This window comes from Caloenas nicobarica, chromosome 6 (genome assembly GCF_036013445.1).
Source record: "Caloenas nicobarica isolate bCalNic1 chromosome 6, bCalNic1.hap1, whole genome shotgun sequence".
NCBI classification, from domain to species: Eukaryota; Metazoa; Chordata; class Aves; order Columbiformes; family Columbidae; genus Caloenas; species Caloenas nicobarica.
In genome coordinates, this window is record NC_088250.1 from 25,696,926 (window position 1) to 25,719,209 (window position 22,284).

Consider the following 22,284-nt stretch of genomic DNA (forward strand, 5'->3'; position numbering starts at 1 on the left):
GGTCCCGCTGTCCCCGGACGGCGGGCGGAAAGGCGTAGTTAGCGGTCCCGAGTCGTGATTAGCGGTCCCGGGCGGTAATTAGTCGTCCCGGGGGCCTGCGGTTCCCGGCGCTAATGAGGAGGGGAGATCTCCAGGGCGGCTCGTTCACTGAAGCCTCTGTGCCAAGGGCTGCGGGCACCTCCTGCTGACCCCCCACTCGGCATCCAGCCTGGACCGGCATCCCCGAACTTGCGGGGTGTCTCGTAAAACTCGGGGGAAGGTCTGCCCGTCTGTTAACCCCTTCCTTGCTGAGTGTATCTCTCGCCACAACATCACTCCCGGGGCTCAGCGTAGCATCAAACCGGTGCCCGGTGCAGGGGGCGGTGCAGGACAGGGGGACAGTAATGGGGGACAGGGTGTGTCACCGGGTCCCTGCCAGGGCCGGCGGGTCGAGGGAGACACCAAAGCTGAACCGGCTGTGGTGGTCCCGGGCCAGGAACCAGGCTCCGTGTGCGATGCTGCATGTCCAGATCTGTGGAGGCAGAGGGCAGGTTGATGGGCTGGGTGCACTGTCCCCCAGGCAGCCCCCAATTCCCATGGTGCCAGCCCTACCAGGTAGGCGATGAAGGCCACATAGGCAGCCAGCAGCAGGCCCAGGGGGATATAGTACCCCAGGCCCTGCAGCGTGGGCAGGAAGTCCACCACGAAGTAGACGTTGATGGCACAGACCAGCCCCGTGATGAGGGTCATCAGCACCTTCCCTAGGCTGCAGGCAGCAGAGCAGACATCAGCACCAGGGCAGAGCCCCCACCCCACGTGCCAGTGGGCACAGCGGTCTGGGAGATCTGGTGAGCAAGACCCCAACCAGGACATCTCTGCACCCCACAGCCATACTACACCCCCATGATGGGGCTCTGGGTATCCTCCAAATGCGGAGCTGGCAGTGCTAGGAGGATGCTGAGAACTTGTCGGGGGGGACCAGACATAGCGTTGGGATGAGGATGGAGAGGGCAGTGATGGAGTCTATCCTGCTCCAGCTGCCCTGGGCACATGGGAATGAACATCTCCCCCCTTATCGCACCCCTCCCCCAATGCGCATACGCCAACCGCCCCGTGGTGTGGTTTGCGGGGGCTGAATGGGCAAAGGGAGGGTGCCTGCAGCTGGGGCACCCCTCTCTGCCCCCTGTGCCTCCCCCTGCCCTGGCACTCACAGGCCGTTGGTGAAGTCCTGCATGAGTGGGCGCAGGCTGGTGAAGGTGAGGACAGGCAGGACAGCAAAGGGCAGCTGAAAGGAGAGCAGGGTGAGGGGGGCACAGCTGCTGGGCTGGGCTGTTGGGGGGCAGGAAGTGCCCCCCACCTTACCAGGATGCTCTGGAGGACGTTGAGAAGGTCGTTCATGCCTGTGAGGTGGCTGACATCCTTGAAGGCAGCCACGAAAACAGTGGGCAGGATGGCGAAGGAGCGGGTGAAGAGCACCCGGGCGAAGCGGGACCAGCGGAGCTGCAGGAAGCCCTGGGGACATGGCAAAACCTGCACCCTTGCACGTTGCTGTGCCTGGGGCACTGCACTGGGCTGTCCCCCCCACCAAATCCTGGCTTGGAGGAACACAGGGGGCATCACCCCCTCCTCTGGGTCAGGGCACTGAGCAGGTCCTTGCAGGGCTGCCAGGCCCCACTAGATGTCAGCTCCATCTCATACAAACAAGCTCATTAGGGAAATACTGCATGGGGCACCCACAGGGTGCCTCTGGCAGGGGGCGTCACAGGGGCGAGGGTGGCTGTGCAGCAGCAATGGGTGGGCACTGTCCCCATCCTATGTCCTGGGGACCAGGACCTTGGTGCCAGCAAGTTGTCACCCACCAAGTGGGCAATGCCCCATGCCCAGCTCCCTGCGGGCACTGGGGGGCAATTAACTCTGCCAAATACCCCTGAATGGCTGTGCCCATAGGACCCCCCGCCCAGAGCCCACCTGTGATTCCCCTCCCTCCCAGCTGCTCGCCGTGGGGGCGAGGGCCAGCGTCCCCATCCCTCACCTCCATGACGAACTGTCCTGCGTAGGTCCCAGTCATCGTGGAGCTCTGCCCCGCTGCCAGGATCCCAATGGCCCAGATGTACAGCGCCACCGCCCCGAAATAGCACCCCAGGATGACACCCTGTGTGAGGACACTCCCGTGGGGACCCCAGAGCATTCCCCTCCCTGGGCACCCCCACCAGCTCTCAGCTTCCCAGTGAGGTCATGGCAGCCACCAGCCCCAGAAGTCGATAGGACGGAGGACTATGTCCCCCAAATGGGTACAGATGCCCGCTGGGCACAGCCTGGGGTCACTCACCCCCTGGTAGATATCCACAGACACCGTCTCGTTGTTGGCAGGGAAGATGCTGGCGTAGTGGCTAACACTGCTGTTGATGCACTTGTTGTGCTGCAAAGTACAGCAGACACGAGCGTGACAGCCACTTGGCAGCCCCCACAGACATGGGGGGACCTCCCCAACATCCCAGGGGACAAGGACCACCCAGTCTCCAAGGGATGCTCGCCCTGCCTGTCCCCACAGCCAGGCACAGCCATCACCTCCCCACAGGTGAGGGGTGACACTCACCACGTCCTCGTTTCGCTGATGATAGAAAGCCTCACCAAAGACAGCCATGACGAAGAGGTTGATGAGGAAGGAGACAAAGAGGGCCAGGCAGGACTCGGTCAGGAAATACATGTTGGCCTCCCGCACCGCCTCCTTCTTGGACCGGTCAATCGCCCGAGTCTGGTCACCATGGGTGACATGGGTGCCATAGGGTCAGGCTAGCATCCTCTGTCCAGCAGCTAGGACCAGTTGGTCCCCGCTACATGTCCCCTGAGACACCCCAGGGTGGCAGTGTCCATGGCAATGCCTTGGTCTTACCTTGACCAAGGAGGAGTGGAGGAAGATATTATGAGGCATGATGATGGCACCGACGATGCCCACAGCCTGGAGCAGCTCCTCTCGCCCACAGCCCGGGCAGTAGGGCAGAAAGATGCCCTTCAGCACCTCCACCTGCCCTGGCCTCACCACCACATACTGTAACGAGTGTGAAGGGGCACTGTGAGCTGGCACTGCACCCCCACACCGCTGCAGCCCCGTGCCAGTGGGGGCACCCTGTGGGGGTCCCCCGCCAGTGCCCTGCAGGGAAAGGGGTGTCTCCATCTTTCCCCTTCACCTCGTAGCCAAAAGTCAGGGCCATGATGGTGATGAGGACGCCAAAGAAAGCCTCCAGTTTGCGGAGCCCTAGAAGTGTCAAGAGATGGGGTGGTACAGAGCAGGGGACACCAGTGCCACATCAGCACGAGGGCTGCCCGGGTGAGCATCTTCCCCATCCCCTCACCCCAGAACTCACCATACTTGTCGAGGAAGAGGAAGAAGAGGGTGTCCACAATGGTGATGAGGACCCCACCCCAGAGGGGGATGCTGTGGGGTCACAAGGGGGGGTGTTAGCTGTGTGCCCCTCGGCAGAAAGTGGCCATGGGGGAGGCTGGGGTTCCCCATGGGGTGGCTCACCGGCCAGCCGAGAGTAGGCTGAAGGCGATGGCTGTCCCAATCACCTCCTGCATGTCAGAGCCAATGATGGCAATCTCGATCATAAGCCAGAGCAGCACGCGGGGCACCTGGGGGGCCAGGGCCAGGGCACGGTGAGATGCCTGAGCCCCGAGTGAATGGGCATAGCCTCCAGGCTGGAGACTCCTGTCCCTGTGCCTGTCCCCAGGCTGTGGCAAGCCACCCAGAGTAGCGTGGAGACCCTGGGAGACCCACCCCAGCCTCTCCCACAACACAGTCTCAGGGTGCAAGAGGACAGGACCCAGCTGCTTGGATATGGTGCTGCCGGGGGGGTGCCAGGACAGAAGGATGTGTCCAGCCCTCCTTTTGGGGACCTGTTATTTAGCTATTCACCCCCATCAGAATCCTGCTGCCTAGATGGGACCCCTAGCTCTCCCCTTCCCTCTGCCTTGTGACCCCCCAAACTCCTCAGCTCCCCACACCAACACGCCCAGGCTCGCCCTGCATCTCGGCTGCGCGTCGCTGCCCTGACGCCCAGGCTCACCCCCCAAGGGACGCGCTCATGTGTCCCCAAATTGGACTAGGACACCGAGGCAGCTGCTTCCCTCCCGCCTTCCCCAGGCCTCTGTATTGAAGGGATGTGTGGGTGCTAGTGGGTGGGCACCAGGGCTGGGGAGCTTTTGGGAGCCCCTAGCAGAGGTGAGTCTCTCACAGCATCTTCCTGCTCCTCTCCACCCCCTAGACAGTCCTGTCCCCCTAGTCCCTGCCAGGACTGCCACCAGCCCAATTGTGAAGTCCCCTCAGGCTGTGACCCCCAGGAGGGACCCTGTGATTGCTCACCTTGGGGTAATAGAGGTAGCAAATCTCGCCCAGGTCTTTGCCCGTCACCACCCCCAGCCGGATGGCCAGGCGCTGGCACAGCAGCCCCAGGACAGTGGCCCACAGCAGCACCCACAGCAGCTGGGGAAGGAGGGAGGGAGGCAGCAGGGGCTGGGCACTGAGTAGGAGCTGGCTGCCCAGGGCTCCCAGCAAGGGTGTCAACCAGCCCAGGGACACAGGGAAGGAGAACCCTGAAGGGGATAGTAGTTGTCCACAGCCCAAGCAGGGAGGTGGCCCTGGGTGCCCTCCCACACCCCTGGGTGCCCTCCCCCAGTGCCAAGGGAGGGCCCCCTCCATTCCCTTCCCACTCCCTGGGCTGGGGAAGTTGGTTTGCCATGGGGCTGCGCAGCCGTTGGTGCAGGAGAGGTTACAAAACCCCCACTGCTTCCTGAGCCGGTGGCTGGGGGGGCCCAGGGCTCACCTTGAACCCTGCCACCGCCCCGCACTGCAGATCCGACTCCACGTTGCCCGGGTCCAGGTAGGCAATGCTCATGAGGAAACCGGGACCGGTGAAAGCCCAGAGTTTCCTAAAGCTGAAACCAGGCTGGGACGAGGCAGCAGGTCAGAGCGGAGCATTCCCATTCAAAACCAGTGTCACCCAGTTGCATTCCTAGTCCCATTTAACCTGTTGCTAGAAAGTCCTGTGCTGCCTGCATGGGCACATTTCTCACATGGAGAGTGCTTCTCCCTGTTTTAGAGAAGGAATCACTGCCCCCCAGACCCTCTCTCTTTGCAGCAGTGCTGGGGGACAGCAAGACCCTCATCCCACATGAGAACAAGTTGGACAATGATTTACAGGGGCGTCCTAGGACTGTCGGGCACCATTAATTACGCCCCATGGGATCCAACTGCCAACCCCTGCTTTCACTGGCCTCTGGCAGGGGAACCCCCATTCCTGTCCCTTCTCCCATCCACGGGATGGGCCAGGACTGGGGGGGCTGGTGGGGCACAGGCACCCTGGGAGAGCCCTGCTGGGCTGGGCATGGGTGGCCCAGGCCAGGGGAGCCTGGGAAGTGCATGAGCAGTGGGTTGATTCCTGTGGCTGGATAGCACCACACCCTGTGCCTCAGTTTCCCCATCTGGAAACTGCTAAGTGTGAAAAAATGCAGGCTGGGGCTGTGATTTGCCTGAGCTGGGTCTGGGGACACTGAAGTCACCAGGGCATGTCACAGGCATATCTCTGTCCCTGCAGTGGCCTTTTGCACCCCCACCTCAAGCTCCCTGCAGTAGTGGCCCCCTGGCCCATCTCTGCCCACCCTGATGGAGGTGCCAGCCTGGCAGTACCTACCCCACTGCCCTTGGGGATGCTGATGAGTTCATCCAGGTAGGTCCGATCCCGAGTGCCAGGGTGCTGCGGGGACACGGGGCTCCCGCTGGTGCCGTAATCCTGGGCTTGGCCCCGGTTCAAGGACCCAGAGAGGCCTGGGGGAGTGAGGAGGAGGTGGCAGCCCATTGGGAGACAAGGACACTGGTATTGGCTTCCCCCCAGTCCCACCTGCCCCAACCTGGTGAGCCCCATGAGGAACAAACCCCGTTTTTCCAGGAGGATCATGAATGTGGCTGTATGGGGGCTGTCAGTGGCTGTTCAAGGAGTCAGATGCCACCTTCAGCTCAGGTGTCCCTAAAAACTCCTCATCCCAGCCCAGTTGTCACCAGTCCAAGACCCAAAGTGCATTTCTGGGCAGGAGGGACAGGAGGGGACCCTGCTCTGGCTCCTGCTGCTGGGTGGGCACATAGAGGGGACAAGAGACTGGTACTGGTCCCAATCCCTCCCAGCCTACTCACGTCCTGGGAGAGTGGATGAATCACGGGTGGGCTTGGGGGAACAGAGGACAGGGCAGGTGGGGAAACCAGGACAGTCTGGGGGGGACAGTGCCCACAGGGTGGGGGAGCAGAGCCAGGGGGTCCCAGGGCAGCATGAAGGGGGTCTAGGGGAGGAAGGGGGGTGCGGGGGGAACCAAGTGTCATGGAGCTCACCTGGCTCCAACGATGCCATGTCTGGGCCCGATCTGTCACTGGGGAGCCCTGATCTCGACACTAGGTGCAACACCCACTGCCTAGCTTTTAAAGGACCCCCCAGTTGCCCCCCCGAGGAGAAGAGGAGGAGGAAGTTCTCCTTCCCCACTTGATGACCTAGGCTGGGAAAGGGGCCCTGCCTGGGGAGGTTGGGTGTTATGAATGTGCACGGTCTCAGTTCCCCCTGTTCCAGGAGGGGGGGACCTAGCGCCTCCCTCTCCTTGGCACGCACACACCAGGGCTGTGGGAGCATGCCCACGTGTCACCCTCCCTCACATGCCAGGGGTCCTGTTCCTTGGGTGGTTGGGGGGACAGGGGACAGTGTCTTGCAGTGTGGGGAGGGAGGGCTGGCCCCACAGGAGTAGGGGAAAGGCCAGAGGAGTGGGAGCGAGGAGGAAGCAGGCGTGTGTTGCACAAGCGCCTGAGCAGGTCAAAATGCACTCTCAGCAGCAGGGGGGAGAGCCCAGCCAGGCAGGCTCTGCGGTGCAGGGTGCTCACACCATCCCTGGCTGGGGGGACTCTCACCCCAACAATGGGGTGCTCAGCATCATAGCAGGTCAGGCTGTCCCCACAGAAGCAAGGCATCAAGTCCCCAGGACCCTTGTGGCTGTGGAGGTGGGAGGAGGAGCACCCCAGGTTCACCTGTGGGTGCCTGGATAGTACTGGCTGCTACTTGGGGCACCCCTCTGCCATCGTGATATGCCCCACAGAGAGGTGGGCATCAGGGCTGTGCCCCCAGGGGGATGTGGGGTGATGGCAGGCACAGGGATTCCAGTCTGGCCCCGCCCCAGGGTATGTCCCTGGCACCCCCCACCTCAAGTAAGAGTTAGAACAGCTGGGAGGAGCACAGGATCCCACTCAGACTTGTGTGGGGTGGGGGTTAGCATGAAACTCAGAATCCCCCTGGCCTCCCTGTGACTCAGTTTCCCCAAAGTGAACGAGGCTGGACAGGCAGCACAGGCAGCTTTATTCCCCATTAGCTGGAGGGTGGCAAGGTGGGGGGCTGGCAGCCCTGGCAGAGGCAAAGGGTATCCCGGGGGGGAGCTGGCGGGCAAAGGGGGCGAAGAATTGGGCAGCGAAAGAGACGGGGTCATGGGGCTGCTGCAGGAGCAAGGCCTGGAGGAAGTCAGCCAGCAGCGCCGGGAGCTCGGGGTGCTGCCGGACATAGGTGGCGTGGGACGCTTCCAGCTCCTCCTGCGGTGGGGTGGACAGGGTGGGTACAGCCACCAATGTCCCCCCCACCAGCCACCATGACAGCAGGGGGGGAACAGGATGCCTGGGTCCTCTTCCACACTTGAGGAGCTTGGGGGGTGCTGACCAGCCTGATCCCCACTGTGCCCCCTGGGAACCCCAGGGGAGACCGTGCTGGGGCACAGCCCCATGGGCCTCCACAATCTCACCTTCTGGTCCTGGAACCAGGAGCACAGCTGGATGTCCTCCTCCCAGTCCAGGGGCTGTTTGGGGAAGGTGGGCTGGGGCTTGACCCCACCTGGCAGTAAAAAGGCAGGGCAGGGCATTCCTCACTGTGCTGCCAGACAGCAGGCAGGGGCTGCCTGTGCTGGTGGACACAAGCTTCTCCCTGCCATTACCTATCTCGCCAAGGACAGACTCATCCTGCAGAAGTAACAGCCTTGGGCAGCCAACCTGTACCCGCCGGGCCAAATGCCTGCAGGAAGAAGAGCTCATGACCCCATCCTGCGTCCCCGTCAGGCTGGCAGGGCTGGGGGTGCCCCTGGCCAGACCCCTGCCCGTACCCGCTGGGGAGGAAGCTGCTCTGCCAGACGGTGGAGACGCCCGAGCTGGTGTGCACAGCTCGCTCGATCACAAACACCTCCATCTCCATCAAGCCCACCACCTGCTGCTGGATGCCCAGGGCACGCTGTGGGGGGGCACAGCCAGGGGTCACCCCTATACCAGAGTCACCCCTGCCCCCAGGTGCCATCCCCATGTTCCTCCATGCTGTCATCCACACTGCTCACCCACCACCTCCAGCATCACACCCTGGCACCCCCAACCTGACCCAGACCCCCCATATCTCTTGGGCCCCCCTGGCTCGCAGCTCACATAGCTGGAGGTGCAGAGGTGGTTCTCGGTGTCGATGGCCAGGAAGGTGAGGCCGGGGGGCACTGCCTGCCGGCACGCCAGCACCCGCAGCAACAGGATGCTGGCACCTTCCAGCAGCAGTCCCCGCACCTCGTCACAGCTGTAGGAGAAGCTCTGGCACTTCGGTTCTCCCTGCAGAAATACATGGCCACCTTGTGAGACAGCCACAGCCCCACAGTCCCTGGGGATGCCATCTCCTGGAGCCTGGGGGCACCCCTGCGTGGGACAGGCCAGCCATGTACCCCCTTCTCAGGATGTGCCTCATCTAGGGGGCAGAGGGGAGAGATGCCCCTCAGCCTCACCTCTCCCTCCTGGAGCGTCCTGGTGACAGTCATTCCATGCTGGTGGCTCACTATGTGGGTCCTCCTCTCTACAGCATGTGCTCTAAGCTGCAGGAGAAATAAGGGGCACAAGGCAGGGGGGCAAAGCCAGGGCACTCCCTGTCCAAGGTGGCACAACCCTGCACCCTTTTCAACCGGGGTATCCTGCCAGATGCACTTCGGAAAACTCCCCACTCCAGCTACCACCCAGAGTAGAGGAAGGGGACCAGGTTGATGGGACAGAAGTGTTGTCCAAGCCAGAGAGCGGACACCAGGCTGTCCACAGCGACCTTGCACAGGGCAGAGGGGCAGGACATGGGGAAGGGGACATGCCACCACCACACTGGTCACCTGCAAGTGCTCCTGCTCCTCCTGCTCCAGAGTCTCCAGCTGCGGGGTCACATAGGCTGGCAGAGCAGAGCAACGCTCAGCTCATCCCACTGGCATTGCAGCAGTGCCCCACATCCCAGCCCTGGGGCTGGTGGGACCGGGATGCTCCAGCCCTGAGGAGGGAGGGGACACCCCATGCCACCCCCGGCTCACCTTTGAGCGCGCTGGAGCAGGGCACGCCGTCCTGCCTGCCACGGGAGCCAGCCTGCACCAGGAAGCAGCTCTGCACCGGCTCACCCGCCCGCTTGTGAGGTGCCCACCGGGCTGCCGCCCACCACTGGCCCCCTGCCTGGTCCCCCGCTGCCACCACCTGCAGCGTCTCGGCGAACAGGCAGCGCTCCAGCTCCTCCAGCCCTGCCCGGAGGGACCGTCACCCCGGCCCAGGGCGCTCCCCCGCCTCAGCTCCCCCCGCCGCGCAGGCCGGGCCGAGCCTCTCACCATTCACCCGGCTCAAGCCCCCACGACCCGGCCCTGCACCCCCAGGACACAGCTTTGGGGGGGCACCCACCGATGAGGCTCAGGATCTCGGCAGCTGCCGCTGTCAGGGCTGGTGTCTCCTGCTGGCACTCGGCTGGGGGCTCCATGTCTCACCCGGCGGCTCCCGCTGCCGGATCCCCAGGTGAGGGGGAGCGTGTCTCCCCCAAACCCCGGTACAACCCCGGTGCCCACAGTGACACCCCCCCACCCCCGGCCTCTGCAGCCCCCCAGCCCCTGTTGTCCCCTCAGCCTCCCCCACGGACCCCCGAGACCTCCCAACCTCCCCCCAACACCCGCCCCAGCCCCCGGGCGCCACCAGACCTGCGCCGTCCGGATCCGGGTGCCCCCCGGATCCGGGTGCCCCCCGCAACGCCTCAGCGGTTGCCGTAGCAACGGCCTGCCCCGCCTCTTAAAGGGGCAACGACCCCGCAGCGGAATTTCACGCGGGGAATTTCCCCTGACGTAAGGGCCAAGCAGAAGTAAACCCGACCCGGTCTTTTATTCTGGGGGGTTGGTGAGGGGGCTTCAGTCCCCAGTACAGCAGCATGCCCCCACACCCCACCAGTGTGCTCCCATGGTCCCATCCCCATGTGTGTATGGGGGGGGCGGCTCTGGCACCAAGCATGGGTTGCTGGAGAAGAACCACTTGCCTAGAGGTAGTACTGCCCCCTCCCCCCCCTTGCTGGCTCCATCCCAGCCCCACCCCAAAAGAGATGCACAGCACTGGGGGCTGCCAGGGGAGGGGGGGACTCCCTGAGTGCTGGGGGTGAAATTGAGGGCTCCCAGAAAAACAGGAGTGGGACAGGAAAAGCCCTTGGAGCTGTCCCTACAGCCTCGGCAGTGGGGTTGAGAGTTATGGACCCCCAGAAAGGGGATCGAGGTGCTTCTACATGACAGCTGGTGACCCCCAAATCTGGGGGAGCAAAGGCAAGGATCACTTACAGGGTGCCCACATGGAGGAGGGTCCACTCTTCCTACCCTCCAACCCTGCAACCCAGGAGGGAGATTCACAGCAAAACAAACCACAGTTTCTGGTCCCCCTGTGCCCAAGCAGCACCTGGCTCCATGGAAAGGGGGTGTCCAGGCAGAGGAGCCTAGGTGGCTTTGTAGAGGTCCTTGCGCCTCCGCACCTCCTTGAGCACACGGGCGCGAAAGGCGTCGGGGTGCTCTCCCCCACCCCGCTGCAGCCCCAGCGCTGCCTGCAGCTCCGGCCGGTGGGTCCGCAGGAAGGGGTTGTATGTCTGCTCCTCCCCCAGCGTAGAGGGGCACTGCGGGGACAGCCACTCAGCCCCCGCGCTGGAGGCAGCACCCCCTGGCAAGGAGCTGGGAGCCCCCCGCAGCACCCCCATCCCCTGCCATGCAAGAGGGTGCTGGGGTGTAGCATCCCCCCTGAGGGAGGGGGAACCCTGTGAGGGGCTGGGGGCGCTGCAGCCAGGGACATCCCCCAGCCTCACCGTGCTCCTCTTCTCCTGCCGCTGCTGCACCGCCCACTGCAGCTTCTGCTCCAGCGCAGGGTTGTCAAGCTCCAGGAGGCTGGCGAAGGTCAGGCACTCCAGCGCGTACTCATGCCCTGGGGACCCCATACGCTTTAGCATCGCCCCGCCTGGCTCCCCAGCTCGGTGGCGGGGGCTAGAGGGGGACACCAGCAACTCTGCCCTGCTGTTGGAGACACTCACCTGGCCACAGCAGCGTGTCCTCACCCAAGCCCACGGCTACATCCAAGGAGGCGAGCATGGTCTCAGGGGAGCCCTCAAACAGCCTGCCTGGACCCCCACACAACCGCCCATCACAAGGGGTGGATTGTGGGGTCCCTCCAAGCCCTTCTCAGGATGGGCTTCCCCTTTCCCCCACTAGCCACCCAAGTCTGGGGTTGGGCACACTCACCACAGCCGGCGAGGAAGAGGAGGTCCCCGGAGAAGAGGCAGGAGGGGCCACCAAAGGGCCCCCCGTCCAGCACATATGCCATGTGGCCAACAGTGTGGCCAGGTGTGGTGAGCGCCTCGAAGGTCAGGCAGCCCACGCTCACCTTCTCTCTGTCTGCAAGTGGGCTATGCCGGGCAGAGGGGTGCATCGTCAGGGTGCCCCCCACTCCACCCAGCACCCCAAAACCCCCACCTCCCCATGCAACACCTCCCCAGTGCACTAGTGTCACGAGCCTGCCAGATATCTGCCCATTTCGGAGGCAATGTGGTACTGGGGGAATGGACCAGTGGGTGGGTGGAGCAGAGAGTGGTGGTTGTGGGTAAAGCCTCCACCCCTCAAATTTGCAGGGGTCCTGGGAGAGCCATAGGGGTGCAGGACTTACTTGGTGAGCTCCGGGATGGCATCGAGGGAGCTGCCATACACCTTGCAGGAGCTGTGCCGCTGGCGGAGCGATGCATTCCCGCCGCTGTGGTCCCTGTGGATAGGGAGGTCAGTGTCCCCAAACATGTCCCCTCATCCCACATAGGGTAGTGGTAGGGGTCACGTCAGCTAGGGCACCCTCCACAGCAGCCACCAACCCTTCCAGGGCCCCCACTTGCCCCTTACCAGTGTTTGTGAGTGCAGAATATGGCCTCCAGGATCACTCCTTCTTCTTCAATGGCAGCCTGGCAATTGGGGGACATACAGAGAGAGATTTGTGGGGACAGAGACAGACCCCTAATACTGGTCTCCCCCTAAATCCCCATCTCGTCCCTGCCCAGCTCTCCAGGTGCTAGATGAGCCCCACCACCCCTTCAAGCTTGCCCTATGCACTAGGGCTTCAGATTAGGAGCAGACTTCCCCCCTCTGCTCCCCAAACAAGCCAGAGAACCCCCCTCTCCTGGAGACACTCAAACATCTGGTCAGGGGGGGCCAAGGGGTTCTCACCTGCACAGCCAGAGGGTCAGAGGGGTCGATGACGGCTGCCCGGCTGGAGCCAGTGTCGATGACCAGGTAGCTGTAGTTGTTGGAGAGCACAGGAACGGGCAGGATTTTCACCCCTGGAGTGGGACGGACAGACAGACACCAGGGCATTACACTCTGGCTTGGGAAAGGTGTGGGGGGGCAGGCAAAACTCCCCACATCTTAAATCAAATTCTCAGTGAAACACACTTGGGGCAATTTGGTGATGACAACTCCTCCCCACTCCAAAGTGTGGGGGACATGACGGGGTCACCGTGGGGGTGGCTCACCAAGACTCACCAGGGAAGCGGCAGGGCTGGGGTACAGAGTGACCATGCGGGTACCGCTCCCGGGCCTTCTTCACCTGCCACTGGTAGAAGTAGTAGCCGAGCCGTGTGCGGGAGTACAGACTGTACCTGGGGAGGGCAGATACCCCCGGCTTTAGCGGCAGCCCCCACAAGGAGCCCACTTGGGGAGGGTGCTGCTGTGAGGGCCAAGGCAGCGCCCAGACCCCTGCCGGGGGACACACACGGGGTCACTTTCCCACATGAGGGGGCCAGAGGTGGAGTGTCCTCCCCCTGCCCCAGATCTGCAGCAAGGGCAGAATTGGTTCCCCAGGCAGGTCCCCCCCCAGCTGCTCTGGGAAGCAAGGACCAGTGGGGTGGGCATTGCTGTGGTGGCATCCATCTGTCCATCCATCTGTCCAGGAGGGCTCTCCTCACTCGAAAGGGCTGGAGCCTGAGGGCTTTGCCTGCATCAGCACTTTGGCTGCTGGGCATCACTGGCTGTACCCCCCCACCCTGGGGGGCCCATGCCCAGGGCTGACCCTGCTCCGAAGGCCTGCCCTGGGTGCCACGGCTGCAGGGAAGAGGGAAGCGGCAGCAGAACCGGCCGAGGAAAAGGGAAACGAGAAATGCCCTCGCAGCATGTGCCACGCAGGAGTGCAACAGACGAGGGCCGGGGGGCTCAGGAGGAGCACCCTATTTATACAGCAGTGTTTCAGGTCTGGGGACGGGGACTGGTGCTGTGGAGGACATGCAAAGCCCCAGCCCAACGCCAGGCCAAGAGCATCCTCCTGGATGGTTACATCCTCTGCGCTGATCCCGGCAGGTACAGCACAGAGGGATCCCGGCAGCAGCCGGGGCTTCCCTGCATCTGTGGGGGGTGGAAGTCCAAAGCCGGGAGGCGGGGGCTCCTGCCAGCGCTGGGCACCAGGGTCACGGCCAGCGCTGGTTAATCATTAGACCCGAGAGAACGAGCGCCGGGGCAAGGATGTCAGATCCGAGGGTGACCGCTACCGTGTTCGGGGAGCCGATGGCTAATTCCCGGCCCTGAGAGGCACCCCCGGTAGCCGGGCTGACACCGCCTGCCCTCGCCCCTCCGGCCCGGTAAGGCTGAGTGCCCACTGGGGGCTGACCCCAAAAGCCGCAGCCCGGCCTTCCCGTGCCAGCAGGACCGGAGCACACCGCGCTGGCCCCGGTCCCTCCCCGAGGAGTTCCGCACAAGCGGGAAAGGACGAGCCCTTCCTCACGGAGGCAGAACAAAGGCGGGCGGACCCGGCGTCCGTTACCGGAGCGGCGGACACTCACCCCACGCGGAATAGCAGCGGGCCGGCGAGGGCCATGAGGGCGGCGGCGGCGCGGCGGGCGAGGCGGCGGAGGGGCAGGCAGCGGCGCAGGCAAGCGGCCCCCAGCCCGCGGACAACGGCCGCCGCCGCCCGCCGCGCAGCCCCGCCATGCCCCGGGTGCCGCCCCCCGCGCCCCGCGCCCATGCCGCCCGGACACGCCCCTCCCCGCGCGTCACGCTGCCGCCCCGGCCACGCCCCCGCCGCCGCGCTCGGCGCGCCCCCTGCTGGTCAAGCCGCGTCGCTGCCGCGGCAAGCGGAGACGGGGAGGGGGACACCGAGTGCGTCACCGGCAGAGGGAGGGGGATTCCCTCCACCCCGTTGCCATAAAGGGTGTCCCCTCGGTTGACATCGCTGCGTGGAGAAGTGACGTCAGAGACGTCAAGAAGGTGGTCCCGGGGGGGCGGCTGGGGCGCCTTTCGGCGGGCGGGGGTCAGGGGGTCTGTGCCGGGGAGCGACAGCATGGGGGGGGAAGCACCCGGCCCCGGCTCACCCGGCCCCTCCGGGGAGCAGCGGCGCGGAGCTGCCGCGGGGGGGCGCGACAGCGGGGGGTCGAGGGGGCGGGCGGTGCCTTCCCCCGCCCCGGCCGCCCCGTCCCGGCTCGTCTCGGCCGCAGCCCGACGGAGCAGCGCGCAGCAGGTAGGGCGGCCCGGATCCGCTCCGCGCTCCCCGCCGCTCCCAGTTCCCGTGTGGGGCCGCTGACGAGGGTGAGTTATGGAGACCCTCCCGGCCGGCTGTCTTCCCCGTTCCCCCCCCTCACCCCTCCTTACCCGCCCTGTACCGGCCACCTCCGGTGCCACAGCTGGTGGAGGGGTGTCCCAGTAGCGGGCCGAGCGTCCCGGAGGGCGGTGGGAACAGGGCGAGGGTGGGAGGCCGGTCCCCGAACAGCGGGGGCGCGCTGCGATTCCCCGCACCCCCATCCCCGACGCGGGTGGGGGCACTTCGGGGAGAGGTCCTGCGCGGCGAGGGGAGCGGGGACGGAGCGAGGTCCCGCGGGCAGGGACGCGGGGTGACAGAACCCCCACGGGCGGGACCCTGCTGTAGGGCTGGGGCCAGTTTTCCGGACCCCACGGGATCCCGTGGGGGGATATCGGGCCAAAGTGTGGGGCGGTCCGGCGGCGGCACCGTCCTTTGTGCTGTGGAGGGTGTCCCAACGGACCCCGTGGGGTGTCTCAGGAGGCGAGGGCACGGGTCTGTGCCCGGCAGGGTGTGGGGTGTGTGGGGTGCGTGGGGACCGGCTCTGGGTGGTGTGGGAGCGCCTGGGCTTGGGCACAGGAGGACACCCCTGTCGCACGCCCCTGTGTCCCGGGAGGGGGTTCAGAAGGGGGGGCAGAGAGGCAGCGGCGATGCAAATTGTGTCCTGTGTGAGCGGCATGGGGGCTGGCAGTGGGGGAACCCGGCCTGGGTGGGCGGTGCTGACCCCCCCCTCGCGGGCTGAGCCCTGCCGAGCTGGGCTGGGCTGAGCCAGGCCAAGCTGTGTTGTGTTGAGTTGTGCCGTACCGAGCCGTACCATGCTGTGTGGAGGAGCTGTGCTGTACCAGGCTGTGCCGTGCTGTACCAGGCTGTGCCGTGCTGTACCAAGCTGTGCCGTACCAAGCTGTGCCCTACCAAACCGTGCTGTGCTGTACCAGTCCATGTTGTTCTGATGGGACCTTCCAGACTATTCTGGGAAGTCAGATGCTTTCCCAGGCAGCCTCACTGTAGGGACCCATAGGGAAAGCAGGGAGTCCTGGCCGCCACCCCAAACCCTCGTCCCCCTGCAAGCTGTCCCTTGGCACCCCAGGGTCCCTGTGGAGCTGGTGGCAGGGTCCTGAGCCTGGCAGGAGTGCTGGGGTGGCCAGTGGGGACACTGCCTGGTGCCACCTGTGGGGCCGTGCTGGGGGTGACAGCCGCCGGCACCCCAAGTCCCTTCCACGTGCACCTTATCTGTGCTGAGTCATGGTGCCAGCGCAGAGCAGCACCCTGTTCCCGGGGACGGCATGTCACCCTGGGGCCACCGAGTCGGTCCGGGTGGCCCCGTGGCTGGTGATCTCTGCTTTCGGGGCACTGCTGTGCCCCGGCTTGGCGTGTCAGGGAGGGTGCGGGGTGCTGCCTGCCTCTCTGGGTGCGGCAGCTGCAGGGACCCGTTGGGCTGGTTCCTTCCCAGCCCCCGAGGCCACCCTGCTGCGATGGGGACAGGAGGGGCTGGGGCAGCCGGTGGACCCCTGCGACAGGGTGCTGGCCATGGGCACAGGGTGGGACTCCCCAGAATCCATGTGCTGCTCAGAGCCACCCTGCTTTCCCGAAATGCTTGGATCCCCTCCCATGGGCTCCAGTCCCCCCTTAACTGGTGCCAGTCACAGGGGTTTTCCTGGGGTCAGGCTCCTATTTTGGGCCCTTCCCTCCCTGGCCCTGCAGACAAGGCGGTGCCAGGGGGCACCAGGTGCTTTTTGGGAAACTGTGGAGCAGCAAAAGCAGAACTTCTGACTGGGGTGGAGACTGCCGTGCAGGTTATTTTCAGCACCGTCGTCATCGCCATGGTGAAGGGCGGTGGGGCTATGGGAGCTCTACCATTTCTAGGACAGACGTATGGCGGGAAGGATGGATGCTGAGCTGCTCCCTGGCATAGCTGGCCGGGGTGTGCCCACCCCAGCATGGCTGCCGGCCCAGCCTGGCTGCGGGAAGCGCTGGCGTCATGCTGGAGGAAGCGCCTGGTCCCCTCCCAGCCCATGCCTGGTTGGGGCAGATCCTGGTCCCTTCCTGGGGACGGTCCCTGGGTCACGTCACGGCTGCGGGCAGGGGTAACGCACCTGCCTGGGGCTCGGAGTGGCTGTCCCCGGTGCCAGCGCCAGGGGGGTAGCAGGCCGGTGAAGGTCTGGCACCGGCTCCTGGCAGCGCTGTTGTTTTCCTGGCCTTGGAGATCCTGCTTTCCTCCTCCTCCGTCTCCTCCTCCTGGGGCCAAGCCCAGCGGCTGGCCCTGGGCCTGGGCTGGCTGCTCGCAGCTGCTGGGGCCTCTGCGAAGGGGCTCGACGTGGTCAGGGGGGTGAGCTCAGCCCTGGGGGGTCCTGGTTCCCCTCCCCGCCTATGTGTCTGCCTCCCTCCCAAGTGATGCAGGTGGCACTTTTGTCCTATAACTCTCTGGGGGGGATGCTGGAGCCCCCAAATAACCTGCCAGGCTGCTGGATGGGGGACACCCCCCGAGCAGGGGGTGGAGCAGTGGGGTCTGTGTGGATGGGATCAGGATCAGGCCCTGGGTTTCCATCCGAGGCAGCGGGCAGGGTGGTGCTGCTCCCAGGGCAGTGCCAGCAGGAGCCAGAGAGCAGCCAGGGTGCAGGGGTGTGCTCCCTGCTCTCCGGCGCTGACGGGGTGGGCTCCGGAGGCTGGAGAGGTCACGTCCCCACCGCTGCTTGAGTCAGCGTGTGGCTGTGCCCTGCCCGTGGCTGGCCACTGACGCGGGGACTCAGGGCACAGGAATGCGGGTGGCCCTGGCCGAAGGACAGTGGGAGCGTCCCTCACCTCTCATTGACCCTCTGGCGTTGAGGCCAGCTCGTCCTTATTAATTAAAAGCCACTGTTAAAGTGGGAGGGGGAGGTTTTGTGGCTCCACTGTCCCCTGTGTCCTTGTACCTGTGGCTCTGCTTGCTGGAGACACGACCTGCCTGGGGAGAGGGACCTTTGCTGACGACCCCCCATCTTCTCTCCCCTCCAGGTGCCCTTGAGAGACGCAGGGAGCCAGCATGGCGCAGCCCAACGCGCCCCCCGCATACGATGACAAGAACCCCCTGTATCCCCCACCTCCGGGGGGGTACCCCCAGCCCCCCCACCATGCTGGGGGGTATTCACAGCCGGGGGGGTACCCTGCAGCAGGGGGGTACCCACAGCCAGGGGGGTACCCTGCGGCAGGGGGGTATTCTCAGCCGGGGGGTTACCCTGTGGCAGGGGGGTACGCCCAGCCAGGGATGGCCATGCCCACCATGCCTATTCGGTTCGGTAAGTGGGGGCACCTTGGAGTATTTTTTTGGGGGACACTAGAAACAGGGGTGCTGCAGGGGGTTGCGCAGCCCACCCTGGTTCTGAGGGGTGTCCCCCCCTACAGGTGACGATGTCATTGGAGACAGCTCCCACTTCCCATCGACCGACTGGGATGACAAGAAGGTCCGGCACACCTTCATCCGCAAGGCAAGTCCTGGGGGTCAGGGGCACCCATCAGGGTGGGGGAGCACCTGTCAGGTGGGAGGCCAGGTGCTGACTCCCCCTTGTCTCTCGCAGGTCTACGCCATCATCTCCCTACAGCTGCTGGTGACAGTGGGAATCATTGCTGTGTTCACCTTCGTGTGAGTTGGGGCATCCCTCCTTATCTTTGCCCCAAAAAAGGGGGAAGCCTGGCCCTATGTCCCCCATGGGGTGGTCCCGAGGGCACAGTAGTTGCTGTCTCCCCTCCCTCACACTCATTCCTCCTACCCCACAGCTCCCCCGTCCGCTCCTTTGTCCGGGAGAACGTTGCCATCTACTACGCCTCATAGTGAGTAGGGGGTCCCCAGCTCGTGCCCCCCTGGGGTGCCCTCCAGCAGCTGGCACCCCACAATCGCTGCCTCCTAGCCTGAAGGGATCCCAGGGCTGACACTCACTGTCTCTCTCTGCAGCGCAGTGTTCCTGGTGACCTACGTGGTGCTGGCCTGCTGCCAGGGTCCCCGGTGAGTCACTGGTGGCTGGGACCCATGGGGTGGGGGACTGTGGGTATGGGGGGGTTTTGGGCATTGCGGGGGGTCCTTGCCTGGGGCTGTCCCCAGGGATTGGGAACCAGGGGGACATGACATGGCCACTGTCACCAGCTCACCTCTCTTCTCTGTTTTTGTCCCCAGGAGACGCTTCCCCTGGAACATCATCCTGCTGAGCATCTTTGTGAGTGGGCTGGGGCTGGCGGGGGGGCCCAGGGGTGCCCCCATGGCACCCCAGCTCCCCAGGTGGGCTGGGAGGGATGGGGGGACGCATGGGCAGGCTCGGGGAAGCCAGGAACTGCCCCCAGCAGTAAACCTGTCCCCCTGCTGCCGCTGCCCTGCTGAGCCCACCCTTCTCTCCTGCAGACGTTGGCCATGGGGCTGATGACAGGGACAATCGCCAGGTATGTCCTAGGGACCCTGTGGTGACAGGAGCTGGGGTTCCTCCTGTTCCCCCCTGCATGGCTGGCTCAAATGAGAGGTTGCCAGGGGACACTCCTGTTCCCTGGGCTCAGGGACACCAGGGTCCCTGCCCAGGATTGGGGCCATGGGGGGGTAACCAACACCCCCCTTGGCAGGGAACTCCCAAAGCATGGGGTGACTCTGGTGTCCCCTCCATCCGCAGCATGTATCAAACCAAAGCAGTCCTGATCGCCATGCTCATCACTGCTATCGTGGCCATCATTGTCACCGTCTTCTGCTTCCAGACCAAGGTGAGAAGGGGACATGCCCTGCCCTGCCCTGGGTGGGAGTCAGGGTGGAGAGCCAGGTGGTGGGGACACCCCAGGCTTTCACATGACACGTGTGTCCCCCCCGTTGCAGGTTGATTTTACATCGTGTACGGGGCTCTTCTGCGTGCTGGGCATTGTGGTCATGGTGACTGGGATCATCACTGCCATCGTCCTCTCCTTCAAATATGTGAGTGGGGGGGGTCAGAAGGGCTGCGGGATGCTATGGGTATCCTTGGCTGGGTGTCCCCAGGGCTGGTACAGGCAGGGAGGGTTGGGTTGTCCCCCTTTGCCGGGATGTAGGGTGTGGTGCTGGCCACGGCAGAGGCAGCTTGCCTGCAGGCAGAGGGTGTGTTGGTGTCAGCATCACCGGCGTTTCGTTGGGATCCAGGTGCAGGCAGGACCTGCCCTGCCTTGCCCACCACCTGCCAGCACCCAGCTCACCCTGCCCGTGTCCCCTTCCCCGCACAGGTCCCCTGGCTCCACATGCTGTATGCCGCCATTGGCGCCATCGCCTTCACCCTGGTGAGTTGATGGCTGGGGTGGGCAGAGGGTGTCAGGCAGGTTCCCCCCACCCCAGTCCCTGCCTGACACACCCTCTGTCCCCCCAGTTCCTTGCCTATGACACCCAACTTGTGCTGGGGAACAGGAAGAACACAATAAGCCCCGAGGAGTACATCTACGGTGCCCTCACCATCTACACGGACATCATCTACATCTTCACCTTCCTCCTGCAGATTGTGGGCCGGGATTAGCCTTGGGACCCCTTCTGGCCCCCCCACTGCCCCTCACCCCCTTTTCTGGCCTCTGTACAGAATATGGCTGCTTACAGTGACTCCTAATGCTTCAGCATCCCTACCTGTAGGCTGCTAAGAAAAGGGCTTCCCTTGATCACCCCCCCCATAAGCCTCCAGGGGCAGCTGGGGGGACCAGCTGCTGCTTTAGGCAGTGCCCAGCCTTGGCACTGTGCGCTGAGGTCTGTGTTGGACTGGCAGCGGAGCACCACGGTCCTGCCTGGGCACAGGGAGCTGGCAGCAGCTGCTGGGATCGTGTTGGGATTTTTTTGGCAGAGCCCAGTCAATGTTATTCACTCGGTGCCTTAAATGTGGCTCCAGCCATGCCCCCCGCCATGAGCTGCAGCAGTGCCCAGTGTGGGCAGAGGGGCAGCTGGGACCCCTGTGGCAGAGCTCATGTCACAGAGACCCTGCAGCCACAGATGTGGGCAAAGTTGCTAAATAAAACACTTTAATTTTCCAGATGGTACCTGTCTTACTGTTGTGGCAACTCCCCCGAAAACCTGCGGGCAGCCTCAGCGGGGGCTGTGGCCTGGGGCAGTGCAAACCCTGCTTTGGGGCGGAAAATACAAGGTTGAGCTGATCCAGGCCTGGCCTCCCCTCCGGCCCATACTCCCCTGCCCCTGTAGGCAGAACCCCGGCTGCAGAGCAGTTGCCACCCTTGCTGTGGGGACAGGCAGAGCCCAGGGCTGAGGGCTGAGAGAGAGACTGCAGCTGCACCAAGGTGTTCCACTCACCAGAACCAGGTTTATTTGTCCCTGTCCAGCCCCACAACCACCCCACTGGCTGGACAGGAGGGCAGGTGCCAGTGCCATGTGTCCCATGGGGCTGGTGTCAACATGGTGCCAGGCTGGCAGCAGCCTGGCTATTCCCCTCTGACCACCCTCTTGTATCGCTCTGTCTCGTACTCGCCCTGGTTGGCTTCCATCATCGTACGGCGGATTTTGAGCTGCTCCAGACGGTTTTTGTCCACTTCCCGCTTGGCCAGGAGGAAAAGGATGATGCCAGAGGGCAACCCGATGGCCCTGCAGGACAGCCAGGCAGGAGATGGAGAGAGTCAGCGGGGACACAAGGGCCCTGGGGTGGCACAGACACCCCACGGCTCAGCGCTGCAGCCCCCTGAGATGCCCCATCCCACCCCAGAGGAGCCCCCTGTTGCTGAGCCTCTCCCACCCCCCCGAGCCAGTACGTCCCCCCAGCACTCACCAGGCCACCCCCACCGGCTTCATCGGGTTCTTGGCCTTGCGCGTGGGGATGTACTCCACCCCCTCGGGGAGCCCCCCACTTCTGGGCTCCGGGCTGGACCGTGGCCCTGCTGGTTGGTGGCAGTTCCGCCCCAGGAGCCGTGTGCCCAGGGGGGCCGGCTGCCCCCAGGGCCTGGCGGGACCTGCTACCAGCAGCCCTGCGGGGAGAGAGGCGTTAGGGAAGGGCGGCCATAGGGCAGCGTGTGGAGACTCGGCCTGAGACTCCTGCACTCCCCTTGGCCTTGACCCTGGGCTCAACCTCTGCCCCGGCGGCAGGGGGCGCGCGGGGGCGGGGATAGAGCCGGGCGGGGCGTGGCCAATGCAGAGGAGGCGTGGCCAAGCGCGCCACGGGCGTGGCTGCAAGACCTCGCCTCTGAGGGGCGGGGCCAAGGACGCTAGGGGCGTGGCTCCGAGACCTCTCCCCACCCGGGCCGGGCCGAGGAGCGCCCCGGGGGTGCGTGTCGGAGGCCGCGGGGCCGCAGTGTGAGGGTGACGGCGGGGCGCTCCCGATCCCCCCCGCCCCGGGGCCGCTCCCTTCGCCCGCCTGCTGTTACCGCGCAGTCTGCCGGGCGCCGCCGCCATGCTGGGCCGTGCGGGTGTGCGGCAGCCCCGCTGCATGCCGGGAGCTGCAGTCCGCCGCGCGGGG

General features: G+C 64.8%; 4 protein-coding genes across 7 annotated transcripts; 1 reads left to right on the top strand and 3 right to left on the bottom strand.

The window, feature by feature from the left end:
* Positions 1-396: 396 nt before the first annotated feature.
* Positions 397-6,383, bottom strand: SLC11A1 (solute carrier family 11 member 1). Its single transcript, XM_065637186.1, has 15 exons — positions 6,359-6,383; positions 5,670-5,803; positions 4,803-4,925; positions 4,343-4,462; positions 3,506-3,612; positions 3,345-3,415; positions 3,168-3,235; positions 2,873-3,028; positions 2,576-2,734; positions 2,309-2,398; positions 2,012-2,131; positions 1,342-1,491; positions 1,191-1,264; positions 592-745; positions 397-511 (listed from the first exon to the last, which is right to left on the bottom strand). Exons 1-15 carry the CDS (start codon positions 6,375-6,377, stop codon positions 401-403), a joined length of 1,656 nt encoding a protein of 551 aa, XP_065493258.1. The 5' UTR covers positions 6,378-6,383; the 3' UTR covers positions 397-400.
* A 980-nt stretch (positions 6,384-7,363) lies between these two features.
* CATIP (ciliogenesis associated TTC17 interacting protein) lies at positions 7,364-9,845 on the bottom strand. The gene is made up of 9 exons (XM_065638131.1): positions 9,719-9,845; positions 9,364-9,564; positions 9,172-9,227; positions 8,803-8,889; positions 8,462-8,632; positions 8,152-8,276; positions 7,987-8,063; positions 7,798-7,886; positions 7,364-7,591 (listed from the first exon to the last, which is right to left on the bottom strand). Exons 1-9 carry the CDS (start codon positions 9,792-9,794, stop codon positions 7,364-7,366), a joined length of 1,110 nt encoding a protein of 369 aa, XP_065494203.1. The 5' UTR covers positions 9,795-9,845.
* A 337-nt stretch (positions 9,846-10,182) lies between these two features.
* On the bottom strand, positions 10,183-22,271 carry PNKD (PNKD metallo-beta-lactamase domain containing). 2 transcript variants are annotated; one of them, XM_065637185.1, is made up of 10 exons: positions 22,193-22,271; positions 21,601-21,796; positions 12,853-12,968; positions 12,538-12,650; positions 12,217-12,275; positions 11,993-12,085; positions 11,572-11,735; positions 11,364-11,450; positions 11,142-11,257; positions 10,183-10,955 (listed from the first exon to the last, which is right to left on the bottom strand). In XM_065637185.1, the coding sequence occupies exons 1-10, from the start codon at positions 22,254-22,256 to the stop codon at positions 10,782-10,784; spliced, it is 1,182 nt and encodes a 393-aa protein (XP_065493257.1). In that variant the 5' UTR covers positions 22,257-22,271; the 3' UTR covers positions 10,183-10,781. The 2 variants fall into 2 exon arrangements, with proteins under 2 accessions (XP_065493257.1, XP_065493256.1); XM_065637184.1 differs by lacking the exons at positions 21,601-21,796; positions 22,193-22,271 and adding an exon at positions 14,142-14,323.
* On the top strand, positions 14,412-20,858 carry TMBIM1 (transmembrane BAX inhibitor motif containing 1). Of its 3 annotated transcripts, none has more exons than XM_065637661.1 (12): positions 14,412-14,565; positions 17,864-18,144; positions 18,251-18,333; positions 18,424-18,488; positions 18,623-18,676; positions 18,798-18,848; positions 19,017-19,056; positions 19,239-19,276; positions 19,498-19,585; positions 19,695-19,790; positions 20,072-20,125; positions 20,212-20,858. In XM_065637661.1, exons 2-12 carry the CDS (start codon positions 17,892-17,894, stop codon positions 20,353-20,355), a joined length of 966 nt encoding a protein of 321 aa, XP_065493733.1. In that variant the 5' UTR covers positions 14,412-14,565; positions 17,864-17,891; the 3' UTR covers positions 20,356-20,858. The 3 variants fall into 3 exon arrangements, with proteins under 3 accessions (XP_065493733.1, XP_065493732.1, XP_065493734.1); XM_065637660.1 differs by lacking the exon at positions 14,412-14,565 and adding an exon at positions 14,742-14,883; XM_065637662.1 differs by lacking the exon at positions 14,412-14,565 and adding an exon at positions 14,760-14,815.
* Positions 22,272-22,284: the final 13 nt, after the last annotated feature.